This window comes from Oncorhynchus mykiss, chromosome 6, assembly GCF_013265735.2.
Source record: "Oncorhynchus mykiss isolate Arlee chromosome 6, USDA_OmykA_1.1, whole genome shotgun sequence".
Taxonomy (NCBI): Eukaryota; Metazoa; Chordata; class Actinopteri; order Salmoniformes; family Salmonidae; genus Oncorhynchus; species Oncorhynchus mykiss.
The window spans coordinates 47,382,203-47,399,690 of NC_048570.1; the positions used below are offsets into that span (position 1 = coordinate 47,382,203).

The 17,488-nt window shown below is 40.7% G+C and overlaps 1 protein-coding gene across 1 annotated transcript; it reads left to right on the top strand.

The window, feature by feature from the left end:
* Positions 1-13,164: 13,164 nt before the first annotated feature.
* On the top strand, positions 13,165-16,224 carry LOC118964877 (zinc finger protein 180-like; the record flags this gene model as incomplete). Its single annotated transcript, XM_036980267.1, has 1 exon — positions 13,165-16,224. A coding segment is annotated over one exon (996 nt), but the record flags the coding sequence as incomplete, so codon positions are not given.
* Positions 16,225-17,488: the final 1,264 nt, after the last annotated feature.

Sequence of the window (17,488 nt, forward strand, 5' to 3'; positions counted from 1 at the left end):
GGAGGAGGGGGATTATTCCAGTGCAGTAAATGTGTAGAGGGATAATTCCAGTACACCACATGTGTAAATGGTGTAGGGGGATAATTCAAGCGCAGTACATATGTAGAGGGTGGAGGGGGATACTTCCAGTGCAGTACATGTGTAGAGGGATCATTACAGTACATGTGTAAAGGATGTAGAGGGATAATTCCAGTACAGTACATGTGTAGAGGGAGAATTCCAGTATAGTACATGTGTAGAGGGATAATTCCAGTACAGTACATGTGTAGATGGATAATGTCAGTACAGTACATGTGTAGAGCGATAATTCCAGTACAGTACATGTGTAAAGGGTGTAGGGGGATAATTCCAGTACAGTACATGTGTAAAGGGTTTAGGGGGATATTTCCAGTGCAGTACATGTCTAGAGGGACTAGGGGGATAATTCCAGTGCAGTACATGTGTAGAGGGATAATTCCAGTACAGTACATGTGTAAAGGGTGTAGGGGGATAATTCCAGTGCAGTACATGTGTAGAAGGATTATTCCAGTGCAGTACATTTGTAGAGGGATAATTCCTGTACAGTACATGTGTAAAGGGTGTAGGGGGATAATTCCAGTGCAGTACATGTGTTAAGTAAAGTGTATGTGTAGTGGGATAATTCCAGTACAGCTCATGTGTAGTGCAGTACATGTGTAGAGGGATAAATCCAGTACAGTACATGTGTAAAGGGTGTAGGGGGATAATTCCAGTGCAGTACATGTGTAGAAGGATTATTCCAGTGCAGTACATTTGTAGAGGGATAATTCCAGTACAGTACATGTGTAAAGGGTGTAGGGGGATAATTCCAGTGCAGTACATGTGTCCAGTAAAGTGTATGTGTAGTGGGATAATTCCAGTACAGCTCATGTGTAGTGCAGTACATGTGTAGGGGGATAATTCCAGTGCAGTACATGTGTAGAGGGATAATTCCAGTACAGTACATGTGTAAAGGGTTGAGGGGGATAATTCCAGTACAGTACATGTCTAAAGGGATAATTCCAGTACCGTACATGTGTAGAGGTATCATTACAGTACAGTACATGTGTAGAGGGATAATTTCAGTACAGTACATGTGTAAAGGGTGTAGAGGGATAAGTCCAGTACAGTACATGTGTAAAGGGAGGAGGGGGATTATTCCAGTGCAGTAAATGTGTAGAGGGATAATTCCAGTACACCACATGTGTAAATGGTGTAGGGGGATAATTCAAGCGCAGTACATATGTAGAGGGTGGAGGGGGATAATTCCAGTGCAGTACATGTGTAGAGGGATCATTACAGTACATGTGTAAAGGATGTAGAGGGATAATTCCAGTACAGTACATGTGTAGAGGGAGAATTCCAGTATAGTACATGTGTAGAGGGATAATTCCAGTACAGTACATGTGTAGATGGATAATGTCAGTACAGTACATGTGTAGAGCGATAATTCCAGTACAGTACATGTGTAAAGGGTGTAGGGGGATAATTCCAGTACAGTACATGTGTAAAGGGTTTAGGGGGATAATTCCAGTGCAGTACATGTGTAGAGGGACTAGGGGGATAATTCCAGTGCAGTACATGTGTAGAGGGATAATTCCAGTACAGTACATGTGTAAAGGGTGTAGGGGGATAATTCCAGTGCAGTACATGTGTAGAAGGATTATTCCAGTGCAGTACATTTGTAGAGGGATAATTCCAGTACAGTACATGTGTAAAGGGTGTAGGGGGATAATTCCAGTGCAGGACATGTGTTAAGTAAAGTGTATGTGTAGTGGGATAATTCTAGTACAGCTCATGTGTAGTGCAGTACATGTGTAGGGGGATAATTCCAGTGCAGTACATGTGTAGAGGGATAATTTCAGTGCAGTACATGTGTAAAGGGTTTAGGGGGATAATTTCAGTACAGTACATGTGTAGAGGGATAATTTCAGGACAGTACATGTGTAAAGGGTTTAGGGGGATAATTTCAGTACAGTACATGTGTAAAGGGTTTACGGGGATAATTCCAGTGCAGTACATGTGTAGGGGGATAATTCCAGTACAGTACATGTGTAGAGGGATAATTCTAGTACAGTACATGTGTAGAGGGTGGAGGGGGATAATTCCAGTACAGTACATGTGGAAAGGGTGTAGGGGGATAATTAAAGTGCAGTACATGTGTAGAGGGATAATTCCAGTACAGTACATGAGTAAAGTTTTTAGGGGGATAATTCCAGTGCAGTACATGTGTAGAGGGAGTAGGGGGATAATTCCAGTGCAGTACATGTGTAGAGGGATAATTCCAGTACAGTACATGTGTAAAGGGTTGAGGGGGATAATTCCAGTGCAGTACATGTGTTAAGTAAAGTGTATGTGTAGTGGGATAATTCCAGTACAGCTCATGTGTAGTGCAGTACATGTGTAGGGGGATAATTCCAGTGCAGTACATGTGTAGAGGGATAATTTCAGTGCAGTACATGTGTAAAGGGTTTAGGGGGATAATTTCAGTACAGTACATGTGTAGAGGGATAATTTCAGGACAGTACATGTGTAAAGGGTTTAGGGGGATAATTTCAGTACAGTACATGTGTAAAGGGTTTACGGGGATAATTCCAGTGCAGTACATGTGTAGGGGGATAATTCCAGTACAGTACATGTGTAGAGGGATAATTCTAGTACAGTACATGTGTAGAGGGTGGAGGGGGATAATTCCAGTACAGTACATGTGGAAAGGGTGTAGGGGGATAATTAAAGTGCAGTACATGTGTAGAGGGATAATTCCAGTACAGTACATGAGTAAAGTTTTTAGGGGGATAATTCCAGTGCAGTACATGTGTAGAGGGAGTAGGGTGATAATTCCAGTGCAGTACATGTGTAGAGGGATAATTCCAGTACAGTACATGTGTAAAGGGTTGAGGGGGATAATTCCAGTACAGTACATGTCTAAAGGGATAATTCCAGTACCGTACATGTGTAGAGGTATCATTACAGTACAGTACATGTGTAGAGGGATAATTTCAGTACAGTATATGTGTAAAGGGTGTAGAGGGATAAGTCCAGTACAGTACATGTGTAAAGGGAGGAGGGGGATTATTCCAGTGCAGTAAATGTGTAGAGGGATAATTCCAGTACACCACATGTGTAAATGGTGTAGGGGGATAATTCAAGCGCAGTACATATGTAGAGGGTGGAGGGGGATACTTCCAGTGCAGTACATGTGTAGAGGGATCATTACAGTACATGTGTAAAGGATGTAGAGGGATAATTCCAGTACAGTACATGTGTAGAGGGAGAATTCCAGTATAGTACATGTGTAGAGGGATAATTCCAGTACAGTACATGTGTAGATGGATAATGTCAGTACAGTACATGTGTAGAGCGATAATTCCAGTACAGTACATGTGTAAAGGGTGTAGGGGGATAATTCCAGTACAGTACATGTGTAAAGGGTTTAGGGGGATAATTCCAGTGCAGTACATGTGTAGAGGGACTAGGGGGATAATTCCAGTGCAGTACATGTGTAGAGGGATAATTCCAGTACAGTACATGTCTAAAGGGTGTAGGAGGATAATTCCAGTACAGTACATGTGTAAAGGGTTTAGGGGGATAATTACAGTGCAGTACATGTGTCCAGTAAAGTGTATGTGTAGTGGGATAATTCCAGTACAATTCATGTGTAGTGCAGTACATGTGTAGAGTAAAGTTTATGTAAAGAACATGTATAATGTACATGTACATAATGTACATGTGTGAGGGGGATAATTCCAGTGCAGTACATGTGTAGAGGGATCATTACAGTACATGTGTAAAGGATGTAGAGGGATAATTCCAGTACAGTACATGTGTAGAGGGATAATTCCAGTACAGTACATGTGTAGAGGGATAATTCCAGTAAAGTTTATGTGTAGTGGGATAATTACAGTACAGTTTATGTGTAGTGGGATAATTCCAGTTCAGTACATGTGTAAAGGGTTTAGGAGGATAATTCCAGTGCAGTACATGTGTAGAAGGATTATTCCAGTGCAGTACATGTGTAGAGGAATAATTTCAGTACAGTACATGTGTAAAGGGTTTAGGGGGATAATTTCAGTACAGTACATGTGTAAAGGGTTTACGGGGATAATTCCAGTGCAGTACATGTCTAAAGGGATAATTCCAGTACAGTACATGTGTAGAGGGATCATTACAGTACAGTACATGTGTAGAGGGATAATTCCAGTGCAGTACACGTGTAGAGGGATCATTTCAGTACAGTACATGTGTAGAGGGATAATTCCAGTACAGTACATGTGTTAAGGCTGCAGAGGGATAATTCCAGTGCAGCACATGTGTCAAGGCGATAATTACAGTACATATGTTAAAGGTGTTGAGGGATAATTCCAGTGCACTAGTTATCGACTGGAGACTTAAAATGCTGAAAACAGGTCCCTAGTGGAATTACAACAACATGGCTGCTTGTAAGATATGTAGAGGGTAACCATATACAGTGGGGCAAAAAAGTATTTAGTCAGCCACCAATTGTGCACGTTCTCCCACTTAAAAAGATGAGAGGGGCCTGTAATTTTCATCATAGGTACACTTCAACTATGACAGACAAAATTAGATAAAAAAATCCAGAAAATCACTTTGTAGGTTTTTTAATGAATTTATTTGCAAATTATGGTGGAAAATAAGTATTTGTTAACCTACAAACAAGCAAGATTTCTGGCTCTCACAGACCTGCAGCTTCTTTAAGAGGCTCCTCTGTCCTCCACTTGTTACCTGTATTAATGGCACCTGTTTGAACTTGTTATCAGTATAAAAGACACCTGTCCACAACCTCAAACAGTCACACTCCAAACTCCACTATGGCCAAGACCAAAGAGCTGTCAAAGGACACCAGAAACAACATTGTAGACCTGCACCAGGCTGGGAAGCCTGAAACTGCAATAGGTAAGCAGCTTGGTTTGAAGAAATCAACTGTGGGAGATATTATTAGGAAATGGAAGACATACAAGACCACTGATAATCTCCCTCGATCTGGGGCTCCATGCAAGATATCACCCCGTGGGGTCAAAATGATCACAAGAACGGTGAGCAAAAATCCCAGAACCCCACGGGGGGACCTATTGAATGACCTGCAGAGAGCTGGGTCCAAAGTAACAAAGCCTAACATCAGTAACACACTACGCCGCCAGGGAATCAAATCCTGCAGTGCCAGACGTGTCCCCCTGCTTAAGCCAGTACATGTCCAGGCCCGTCTGAAGTTTGCTAGAGAGCATTTGGATGATTCAGAAGAAGATTGGGAGAATGTCATATGGTCAGATGAAACCAAAATATAACTTTTTGGTAAAAACTCAACTCATCATGTTTGGAAGACAAAGAATGCTGAGTTGCATCCAAAGAACACCATACCTACTGTGAAGCATGGGGGTGGAAACATCATGCTTTGGGGCAGTTTTTCTGCTAAGGCACCAGGACGACTGATCCATGTAAAGGAAAGAATGAATGGGGCCATGTATCGTGAGATTTTGAGTGAAAATCTTCCATCAGCAAGGGCATTGAAGATGAAACGTGGCTGGGTCTTTCAGCATGACAATGATCCCAAACACACCGCCCGGGCAACGAAGGAGTGGCTTCGTAAGAAACATTTCAAGGTCCTGGAGTGGCCTAGCCAGTCTCCAGACCTCAACCCCATAGAAAATATTTGGAGGGAGTTGAAAGTCCGTGTTGCCCAGCAACAGCCCCCAAACATCACTGCTCTAGAGGAGATCTGCAGCAACAGTGTGTGAAAACCTTGTGAAGACTTACAGAAAACGTTTGACCTCTGTCATTGCCAACAAAGGGTATATAACAAAGTATTGAGATAAACTTTTTTTATTGACCAAATACTTATTTTCCACCATAATTTCAAATAAATTCATAAAAAATCCTACAATGTGATTTTCTGAATTTTTTTCTCTCATTTTGTCTGTCATAGTTGACAATTACAGGCCTCTCTCATCTTTTTAAGTGGGAGAACTTGCACAATTGGTGGCTGACTAAATACTTTTTTGCCCCACTGCACATTGCACATAGACTGTAAGAAATCCTGAATGTATTGAAATGCCTTTGCTCGCAGGGCATGAGTTAATTCATAACCCATCATTTATACCTATTACTTCATAACCAATCATTTATACCTGTTAGTTCATAACCCATAATGTATACCTGTTAATTCATAACCCATCATTTATACCTTTTGCTCGAAAGGAGCGTTTCAGGCAGACTGGCACGCTCCCTGACCTTACTTCTTACTTGGTAGGAACTAATGGGGAACCATAATAAATCCCAGGAAAATTAGCTGCTGCCTTGGCAGGAACTAATGGGGATCCATAATAAACCCCAGGAAGAGGAGCTGCTGCCTTGGCAGGAACACAGTCATGTGATACGTGGTATTGAAAAGTCCAATCTTAGGAGAGTTCATGGGAGGCACTATACTGTGTGTCTGCAGGTGTCTATCTGGTCAAAACCACTGATACAGGTGCCCCTCCACCCTCTGATGGGTTGGATCATGTCTACAGAGAAACCTAGATTCAAATACTTAGATTTGTGTGTATTGGGTATATGTTGTGAAATTGTTAGATATTACTTGTTAGATATTACTGCACCGTCGGAGCTAGAAACACAAGCATTTTGCTACACCCGCAGTAACATCTGCTAAACACGTGTATGTGACCAATAAAATGTGATTTTATTTTGATTTGAAATAAACATAGTTATCAAAGGTGCTTTTGGCTGGGGTCAAAATTACTCCAAAGGATTTGAATTTGTTAAAAGTCCATTTTGATACAGAAACACTAAACCATGATTTAGATGTATTAAGAACAAGTTGATTGACAAAGTCATGAAAAATTGGAAGAATTGAAAAATACACATTTTGGCTATGATAAAAGACATGCCTCTGGGGTCAAAATGATCCATGTCAGAAGTATGGTTCAATGCAAATATGTAGTGGTGTGTAGTTTGTTTAAAATTCTCACTCATTAAACACGAACCAATCAACACATGCTTCTCTTTGAACGACTTAATATAATATTAAACTTTTATGAAATAAATTAAAAATAAACTTTTGGTTTCTCAACTGCGTTACCCACTCCAGTCAGCAGATGGCGATGTGCGTCTGTTAGGTTCAGGCGACGCTGCCAGTGTGACGTCAAATCTAGTGGACGGGACGCTCCTTCAACAACAACAGCTAGTCAGACACCTCGGTAGCTTTCTAGCAAACACAGCTACAACATTCACGCTCTTTACACTGTTTTTGGTGTATATTAGTCGCTGTGTATGAAACACACTTCTGTCCTATGTACTTGTTGGCCCATTTAAGTATATGTTTACGTTGTTTGTTTGTCAGGTAGCTGGTTTGCTAAGTTAGCTTAGAACTTGTCTAGTCGCTAATGCTAACATCTCCGACCATGAGTTCACTAAGCTACTCTCCTCCTGATAAAGAAGAGGAGGTCTGCTGGACGGAGAAAGAAGCTCTAGTCAAAGACGAGGAGGAAGAGAAGGATGTTACAATACAAAAACAAGTAGAGGGTGGGGCTGTTACCGTGAAAGAAGAAGAGAAAGACGTTTCAGTGAAAGAAGAGGACGCGTTCAGAGTGAAAGAGGAGGAGGGGGAGATGACTGTCACATTGGAGGAAGAAGGGGAGGTTGGAGATCTGTTTAACACCAGTAAATACCGTCTCTGCAGTCGTTGAACCAATATGCAGTAAAGGGGTTCTACGCTTTAATGTTGTTCTGTAGGAATGGCTGAAGCTACACTGTAACGTGTGAACAGCAAGAGTGGACCATCAACAAAACGTTAACAATTGATCAAATGCATCCAATGACAATGCCTGAAATTCTGTAGTCCTCAATATCTCCTATTAGATTAGCCCAAGATGTAGTTTTAAAGGGGCAATCAGCAGTTGTTACATCCATTTTGGGACTTATACATGAATGATATGTACCCATTGTTTCTTGAAGATTTCACTTCTAAATTTCTCATGAGCTTAGTTTAACTGTCGTACCCCATCAAAACTCAGAATATAAGCTTTTTTTTACTCCAATGTTTGTCAGTAAACATGAACAAACACTATATCTTCAAAACATGGTTAAAACTATAATGTTGATATCATGGATGGTTGCATTTCTCCAGCCCCATCCCTCAGCTTTTTACTGAAACCGGCAGGGAGTACGCTTTGTTATTGTTTCTACTGCTGACTGCTGCCCCCGTTACTCCTCAAGGTCCAATGACTGTATGTTATTTTTAGAGGTAGACTGGCTCTGGTAGCTAAAATATTCAAATATTCCATCTAAATGTGAATCGATTCTCAATTGCGACACGTTTCTAGAAACATAAATCGCAGTACTTTCATATCACATCAAAATCATTTCACATAATACTTTCATATCACATCAAAATCATTTCACACAATACTTTCATATCACATCAAAATCATTTCACATAATACTTTCATATCACCTCAAAATCATTTCACATAATACTTTCATATCACATCAAAATAGGTAAGCAGTTGCGACACCCCAAACGGTAAACCAAATTAGTTTCTCGTAATTTCTCCTTCCTTCAGGCTTCTTTTTCTTCTTTGGACTTTATATGGCGGTTGGCAACCAACTTTAAGATGCATTACAACCATCAACTGTACTGGAGTGTGGACCTCAGTTCATCTTTTAGTCACCCACTTGGGTATATACCAAGACAGTTGGGAAGAGGGCACAACAAGACCTTTTCCCCCTCAGGAGACTGAAAAGATTTGGCATGGTCATCAAAAGGTAATACAGCTGCACCACCGAGAGCATCCTGACCGGTTGCATCACAGCCTGGTATGGCAACTGCTCGGCCTCTGACCGTAAGGCGCTACAGAGGGTAGTGCGAACGGCCCAGCACATCACTGTGGCCAAGCTTCCTGCCATCCAGGACCTATATAATAGGTGGTGTCAGTGGAAAGCCCATCAAATCGTTAGACTCCAGTCACCTAAGTTTAGACTGCTTTCTCTGCTTTCTCTGCTAAGCCTCCTCAACGGCTTCTACCCCCAAGCCATAAAACTGCTGAACAATTCATAAAATCGTCACTGGACAATTTACATTGACCCCCCCACCCCTTCCCTTTTGTGCACTGCTGCTACTCACTGGTTGTTTGTTACCTATGCATAGTCACTACGCCCCTACCTTCATGTACAGATTACCTCAACTAGCCTGTACCCCCGCACACTGACTCGGTACCGGTGCACCCTGTATGTAGCCACCACACTGACTCGGTACCGGTGCCCCCTGTATATAGCCTCCACACTGACTCGGTACCGGTGCCCCCTGTATATAGCCTCCACACTGACTCGGTACCGGTGCCCCCTGTGTATAGCCTCCACACTGACTCGGTACCGGTGCCCCCTGTATGTAGCCACCACACTGACTCGGTACCGGTGCCCCCTGTGTATAGCCTCCACACTGACTCGGTACCGGTGCCCCCTGTATAAAGCCTTGTTATTGTTATTCTCATTGTGTTACTTTTTATTATTCGTTTTTATTTTATTCTACTTGGTAAATGTTTTCTTCTTCTTGAACTGCACTGTTGGTTAAAGGGCTTGTAAGTAAACCATTTCAAAGCATTTCAAGTCTAAGTTGGTGTCTTGACGGATTTGTAAAAAACGGTTTGTCATAAAACACTATATATATTTTTTTCAATGTTGCTGACACCCTTCCCCAGAGGTGTCTCATTATTGGGATTCATTGCTGATTCCTACCTGTAGTAGCTCACTATGAGGTGTCTAGTGATACAGGTTAAGGGCCCTGTTGGACATTGGTGGTTGGTAGTGGAGTCGAGGGAACAAGCTGGGTTGGACACGGCCATGTTATTATCCCACACACAGTCTCTGTGGTTCATATGAACCCCATTCCTGGGAATTCGATTTGATTACAAATCGCCCCTGTCTTTTACCACAGAAGGGTTCCATCTGTCCCATTCCCAGCTAGGTTATGAGGTGCTTTGTCGTCAGGACCTATGACTGGTTGATAGGGGAAACCTCCATGCTTATTATAGAAAAAGTAATTAGGGGAAAACTATTTAGTAAACTGAAGTAAAACAACAAACATTTTTGAAAAATGAAAACTATTCAAAAACTATCTTTGACACCAAAACTAAATAGCCTAAAATAATAACCAGCATGAATTATGTTCAGTTTGAATCATTTATATCTTAACTTTGGGCAAAAATAGAATTGGGTATTAAATATTTTTTATGTGGTTTTAAAGCTTCTGAACCTGGTGGCTGCTTAATGCTGCCATGGGATGGCAATGTTTCAAATAGACCTAGCTTGTGTATCACTATCACTTGCTATCACCAGAAATACTTTAAGAAATTAGGATATTGGAAACTCCTTTCGATTCGTATTAACAGCTTAAAGAAAAGAACATTGGCATGAATGACCTTCCGTGAACAAGAAGCACAACATTACAAATATTTTCAGAGATGTGAGATAATCAACTAGTTCTCTGTAATATCGTATAGCTTTGCAATCGTGACATTACGTACTTTCAAGGAAAATCGGCATGTTTCTCAACTCATACCTTGACTTTAAAAAGTGATTTTCGTGAGAATTTGCTTAGGAACTGCGTGTCACAGCATGACTATGTGAACATGATTTGTCGACTGTCTCTTGGACGGGCGTTATATACGCTTTGACATTTTCTGGAATACTGTTTGAAAACGTTTTGAAAACGTTTTTGTTTACTAGCCTGCCTATTGAATTTGGAATGCACTGTACTGTTCATCTCTGAAACTCACTGAGATAATTCCTTTGATACAGCAGTAGCAATACAGGGATATAACATCTACAGAAAAGACAGGAATGCCTATGGGGGAGGTGTTGCTGTATACAGTGCATTCTGAAAGTATTCAGACCCTTGAATTTTTCCATGTTTTGTTACATTAAAGCCTTACTCTAAAATTGATTAAATTATTTTCCCCCCTTTCATTTAGATAATTTATTTGGCACATCTGCATTTGGGGAGTTTCTCCCATCCTTCTCTGCAGATCCTCTCTAGCTTAGTCAGGTTGGATGGGGAACATCACTGCACAGCTATTTTCAGGTCTCTCCAAGAGATGTTAGATCGGGCTCAAGTCCGGGCTCTGGCTATGTCACTCAAGAACATTCAGAGACTTCTTCCGAAGCCACTCCTGCGTTGTCTTGGCTGTGTGCTTAAGGTCGTTGTCCCCCCCTCAGTCTAAGGTCCTGAGCACTCTGGAGCAGGTCTTTCATCAAGGATCTCTCTGCACTTTGCTCCATTTATATTTCCCTGGATCCTGACTAGTCTCACAGTCCCTGCTGCTGAAAAACATCCCCACAGCATGATGCTGCCACCATCATGCTTCAACGTAGGGATGGTGCCAGGTTTCCTCCAGGCGTGACGTTTGGCATTCAGGCCAAAGAGTTCAATCTTGGTTTCATCAAGCCTGATAGTCTTGTTTCTCATGGTTTTAGTGTCCTTAAGGTGCCTTTTGGCAAACTCCAAGCAGGCTGTCATGTGCCTTTTACTGAGGAGTGGTTTCCGTCTGGCCACTCTACCATTAAGGTCTGATTGGTGGAGTGCTGCAAAGATGGTTGTCCTCCAATGCCCCATATACCACCCACCACTGCGACCTGTATGCTCTCGTCGACTGGCCTTGCTACATATTCGTCGCCAGACCGACTGGCTCCAGGTCATCTATAAGTCTTTGCTAGGTAAAGCTCCACTTTATCTCAGCTCACTGGTCACCATTGCAACACCCACCCATAGCACGTACTCCAGCAGGTATATATCACTGGTCATCCCGAAAGCCAACACCTACTTTGGCCGCCTTTCCTTCCAGTTCTCTTTTGCCAATGACTGGAACGAATTGCAAAAATCACTGAAGTTGGAGACTTATATATCCCTCACTAACTTTAAGCATCAGCTATCTGAGCAGCTTACCGATCGCTGCAGTTGTACACAGCCTATCTGTAAGTAGCCCATCCAACTACCTACATCATCCCCATATTGTTTTTATTTAAAAAAAAATGCTCTTTTGCACACCAGTATTTCTACTTGCACATCATCATCTGCACATCTATCACTCCAGTGTTAATTTGCTAAATTGTAATTACTTCGCTACTATTGGCCTATTTATTGCCTTACCTCCTTACTCCATTTGCACACACTGTATATAGATGTTTCTATTGTGTTGTTGACTGTACGTTTGTTTTTCCCATGTGTAACTCTGTTGTTTTTTTGTCACACTGCTTTGCTTTATCTTGGCCAGGTCACAGTTGAAAATGAGAACTTGTTCTCAACTGACCTACCAGGTTAAATAATAAAGGTGAAATTTTAAAAATGAAATTAAAAAATATTAACTTTATTGACACCGAAATGGATACTGTCATTGATGTGGTTCTTCAATAATTACACATAATTCTTAATACTATAGCAAACATTATATTAAGCAGGACAATCAAACGAGCCTTACAATTATAATACAAAGTAGTGTGAAATGTAGTCATAAGCAACCTGGAAATGGAGGTTACTCCCCTGAGTTTTCCCCCATTCACATTCAGAATACATTGTGAAAAACTAAAATCTTTGCTCCCCATTTTTGCTCCAGGCAGATATAGTACATCATTAACTATTGGTTTCCTCATTCGCAGGGAGGTGTTTCTGCAATCAAATTCTGTCCGCATCGCCCTCGTGCCGCAATTCTAGCAAACACAGAAAGGGGCCTATATTGGACACCAAAAGTTGTCTGGCACACTGCTTAGAGTTTCAACAACATGAATAACTTATTTCTAGCCTACAATCATCGATGTTACTACTAATGTGAAAAGAAGACAAAATATGACTATTCTTGCTCATTTTAAGACAATTGTCAAATAATTTTAACATTCATTACAGACGTCAATTGTTCTACAACATCATGACTACGCTGTTGGCATCACCCTTTACAGTGGATTTCTACTGTTTGGGTCTTTAGTCATCTGTCTGACTTTGTTGTTCACACAGGAGAGAGACGGGACTATCGTGGATCCTCTGGGGAGCCTCAACAACCTCATGATGCTGAAGAGGCAGAGAAGAGTCTCTCCAGATCAGAACACCTCAACAAACACCCGCAGAGACCCACAGGGAAGAGGACTCACTGCTGCTCTGACTGTGGGAAGAGATTCACCTCCTCATCAGGCATTAAAATTCATCAGAGAATCCACACAGGAGAGAAATCTTATATCTGTACTCAATGTGGAAAGAGTTTTACTACATCTAGCCATCTGACATTACACCAGAGAACACACACAGGAGAGAAACCTTATATCTGTGATCAATGTGGGAAGAGTTTTTCTGCATCTAGCTATCTGACTCTACACCAGAGAACACACACAGGAGAGAAACCCTATATCTGTGATCAATGTGGCAAGAGTTTTGTTCGATCTGACCAGCTGACATTACACCAGAGAACACACACAGGGGAGAGACCTTATAGCTGTGGTCAATGTGGGAAGAGTTTTGGTCAATCTGGAGATCTGACAGTGCACCAGAGAACACACACAGGAGAGAAATCTTATAGCTGTGATCAATGTGGAAAGAGTTTTGTTAGATCTAGCCTTCTGACATTACACCAGAGAACACACACAGGAGAGAAACCTTATAGCTGTGATCAATGTGGCAATAGTTTTACTACCTCTAACTATCTGACTCTACACCAGAGAACCCACACAGGAGAGAAACTTTTTATCTGTGATCAATGTGGGAAGAGTTTTGTTCGACCTGGCCAGCTGACATTACACCAGAGAACACACACAGGAGAGAAACCTTATAGCTGTGGTCAATGTGGGAAGAGTTTTGGTCAATCTGGAGATCTGACAGTGCACCAGAGAACACACACAGGAGAGAAACCTTATAGCTGTGATCAATGTGGGAAGAGATTTGCCACATCAGGCTCTCTGACTCTACACCAGAGAACACACACAGGAGAGAAACCTTATAACTGTGGTCAATGTGGGAAGAGTTTTGCTGCATCGAGCAATCTGACTCTACACCAAAGAACACACACAGGAGAGAAGCCTTATAGCTGTGTTCAATGTGGGAAGAGTTTTGGTCAATCTAGCATTCTGACTCGACACCAGAGAACACACACAGGAGAGAAATCTCATAGCTGATACCAAATATAATCTGATAAAAGATCTCTGCTCAAATATCAGAACATGTATACATGATGGAGTTGTTTCATGATATCAATGAATTAATGTCACAATGTAGAATGTTTTAACATTGTAGTTGGAGTATTTTAATAGTGTCACAATTTAGAACCCTAAACGTTTGCCCCCTTATCAATTGATTTCAACATGTTATCGATGAGTGATGACAAATAAGTGTTGCAGTCCTTTGTTTAGCGACCCCTGATTTGAAATGCATCTCTCCAAAATGTAGCTGACTGTCTTCTGCAGGTTGTCCTCCAACCAGTGAGGTAAAAGATATCTCCCATTTCCATGTGTTTTTTTAGTTGTGTTTGTTTCAACATCAGGTAGAACTGATTCCCCCCTAATCGACATCAGTGATTATTTACTTATCAAAACAACAGCTTTTTTGGTGCTTGTGCAGTTTATAAGGAACTTATACAAGTAATTTGATTATTGTGGCAGATGTTTGTGTATATTGTACAATTTATGTTTAGTTTTTCAATTTATCACAAACTGTTTCTGCATATTGGTTATTTATTTATTTTTATCTTTATTTAACTAGGCAAGTCAGTTAAGAACAAATTCTTATTTTCAATGACGGCCTAATCACATCATATTTCAAACATTCAGCCTGACAAAAGATACATGTTTTATTATTCCATGCCTCACCATTAAGTCAATTATTGCCAATACATATTAACAAAGGGATGTACATTTGCTTTTGATATTTCAAATGTACAATTCATGTGACATTTAGTAATCATAATTATTTATGCAACCAACTGACAATTTTTGGGTACAATTATATTGAAATTGTTAGCCTGCTTTTAGAATATCAGGGATCATTCTCAGATGTGCCAACCCTAATGTACTGGAGCATGACATTGGGGACTGGGCCTCGATCCAACAACATGCCTATCGAGATATTGCAGGACTTTGCTCTTGAAATCATACAATTTGATTTGAGTTTTGTTTGGGAAAGTACTACGGATATTGCAGGAGTTTCCTCTTAAAATCAGACATGTCCGTGATAAGGTTAACTTGGTTGCTGATTGTCTCAAGTGTGGGCAGTCAAAAGGTTTTGTGTTTTTCGTTAGGCAGTCATTGCTATGGATCACGTTTTTCCGTATTGGAGATGAGTTTTGTTTGGGCTCATTCCAAGGGGAGGAGAGTTCTAGAAGCTAGTGAGTTTTAGGATTCTATAGAAAGAAAAAGGAGAAAAAAATTATATGATTGTATATTATTGTTTAGAAGTATGTGTTTTTTCTTGTTTTTAATTGTTGACAGCAAGTGGTTTTCTGTTGGTGGTGAGCAAACTTGACCAACAAAAATTTAGGATATATTTGTTGTCTTTAGGGGGAAGGTGTTACAGGCTTTGGTTTTTCCATTTATGTTTTGATGTTAGACTTTAGCACGTAGGAACGGGGGATACCAAGTCAGCTGTACAACTGAATGCATTCAACTGACATGTGTCTTCCGTGCACTGATGACTGTCACCTCGTTAGTATGTGTTACACCTGTGCTGGCTTGTCCATCTCGTTAGTGGGAAGGTGTTTCACCTGACCTGGTCCAGGTTCTATTTAAGAGTGTCTGGCCCAGTGCTCCAGTTGTCTGATAGATGTGGAGAGTCAACACCTTTAGTTCATCCACCTTTAAGTTTGTTGTGGGTTTTTTGTTTGGTTTCCTCTTCTTGGGCAGTTTTAGTGGGTTAGATTTAGTGGTGTCTTTTATTTCCCAGTTGTTGTTACTAGTCAACTTTCAATGTACACCCCCATAGTGCCTTTCAGAACCCCTCTTAAAAAAAACAGCTTTAATTTTGGGTTGGATATTTTCATCAAAGGCATTTCCTTAGGATGCTCATTAGTCTTTAAGTTGCTATTATTGTTTTTTATCCTCTTATGTTTGTGTACTAAATATTTCTGTTTATTTTAATTTGTTTTTTCCTGTGAAGTCATTGTGTTGCATCCATGTCTGACATACTGTATAAATAAAGCTTGATTTGATTTGAACATATTGCAAAACAAATTAAGCCAATGATTGACCAATCAACAGACTCTTGGTCCATCTTAGTATGAAAAACAGTATCAATCCCACTTTTCAAGCCTGCTGAAGGTGTGGTGGAGTGGTAAACACCCCCCCCCCCCCCCCCCCCGGCTCTACCAGGGGCATGAGGTGGTCTCCCACAGCTCTGTTTATGTCATGTTCTGCAGCCTTGCCGTTCCATTTCTTGACTGCCCCTGCAACACAGAAACACATTTAGTCATATTATGTAAAACACTCAAAGTAATGGATATGGAGCAACTATATTCTCAGTTACACCTGGCACCTAAATGTGACTTCTGTCATCTGATCACTCCAAGTTGCATTAGGTTCAGATCTACCAGGATGAGCTTTTGACAGTCTGGATGCAGTCAGGCCACTGAATCTGCATAAACAATGTAAAGAGATGGGGTGAATGAGTGGGGGAAAAGTACATTTTACACAAACTACTTTCATAAATCAAATGTTGTTGGTCACATACAGGTGTTCAGCAGATGTTATTGCGGGTGTAGCGAAATGCTTGTCCTTCTAGTTCCCACTGTGCCTCAATATTAGTTATAAAGTTATATCTAACAATTTCACAACAAATACCTAACACACACAAATCTAAGTAAAGGAATGGAGTTATGAATATATAAATATATGGATAAACAATGTCAGAGCAGCTTAAACTGAGATACAGTAGAATAGTATAGAATACAGTATATACATATGAGATGAGTAATGCATAGACTAAGATACAGTAGAATAGGATAGAATACAGTATATACATATGAGATGAGTAATGCATAGACTAAGAGATACAGTAGAATAGGATAGAATACAGTATATACATATGAGATGAATAATGCCAGATATGTAAACATGCAGGAGATCCACGAAGGAAAGATAGTGATGGTGCTCAGTGACGTTGCATATGGTGGGGAACAACCAATCACGATGAGGGATCGCCAGTTGTGAACGGTTTAGCATGCTGGAGACAACCATGTGAATGCAGGCTACATCAAGTGTTCCAATGATAAAATATTTGAGTTCATTTTGTCCTTTTTATATATATATATATATATATATATATATATATATATATATATATATATATAATTTTACCCATGTTTTTTTCCCCTCAATTTCAATCTTGTCTCATCTTCGCAACTCCCCAACAGGAGTTGCGAAGGTCTAGTCATGCGTCATCCAAAACATGACTCTCATAACCGAGCTTCTCCACACCTGCCCGCTTAACCCAGAAGCAAGCCGCACCAATATGTCG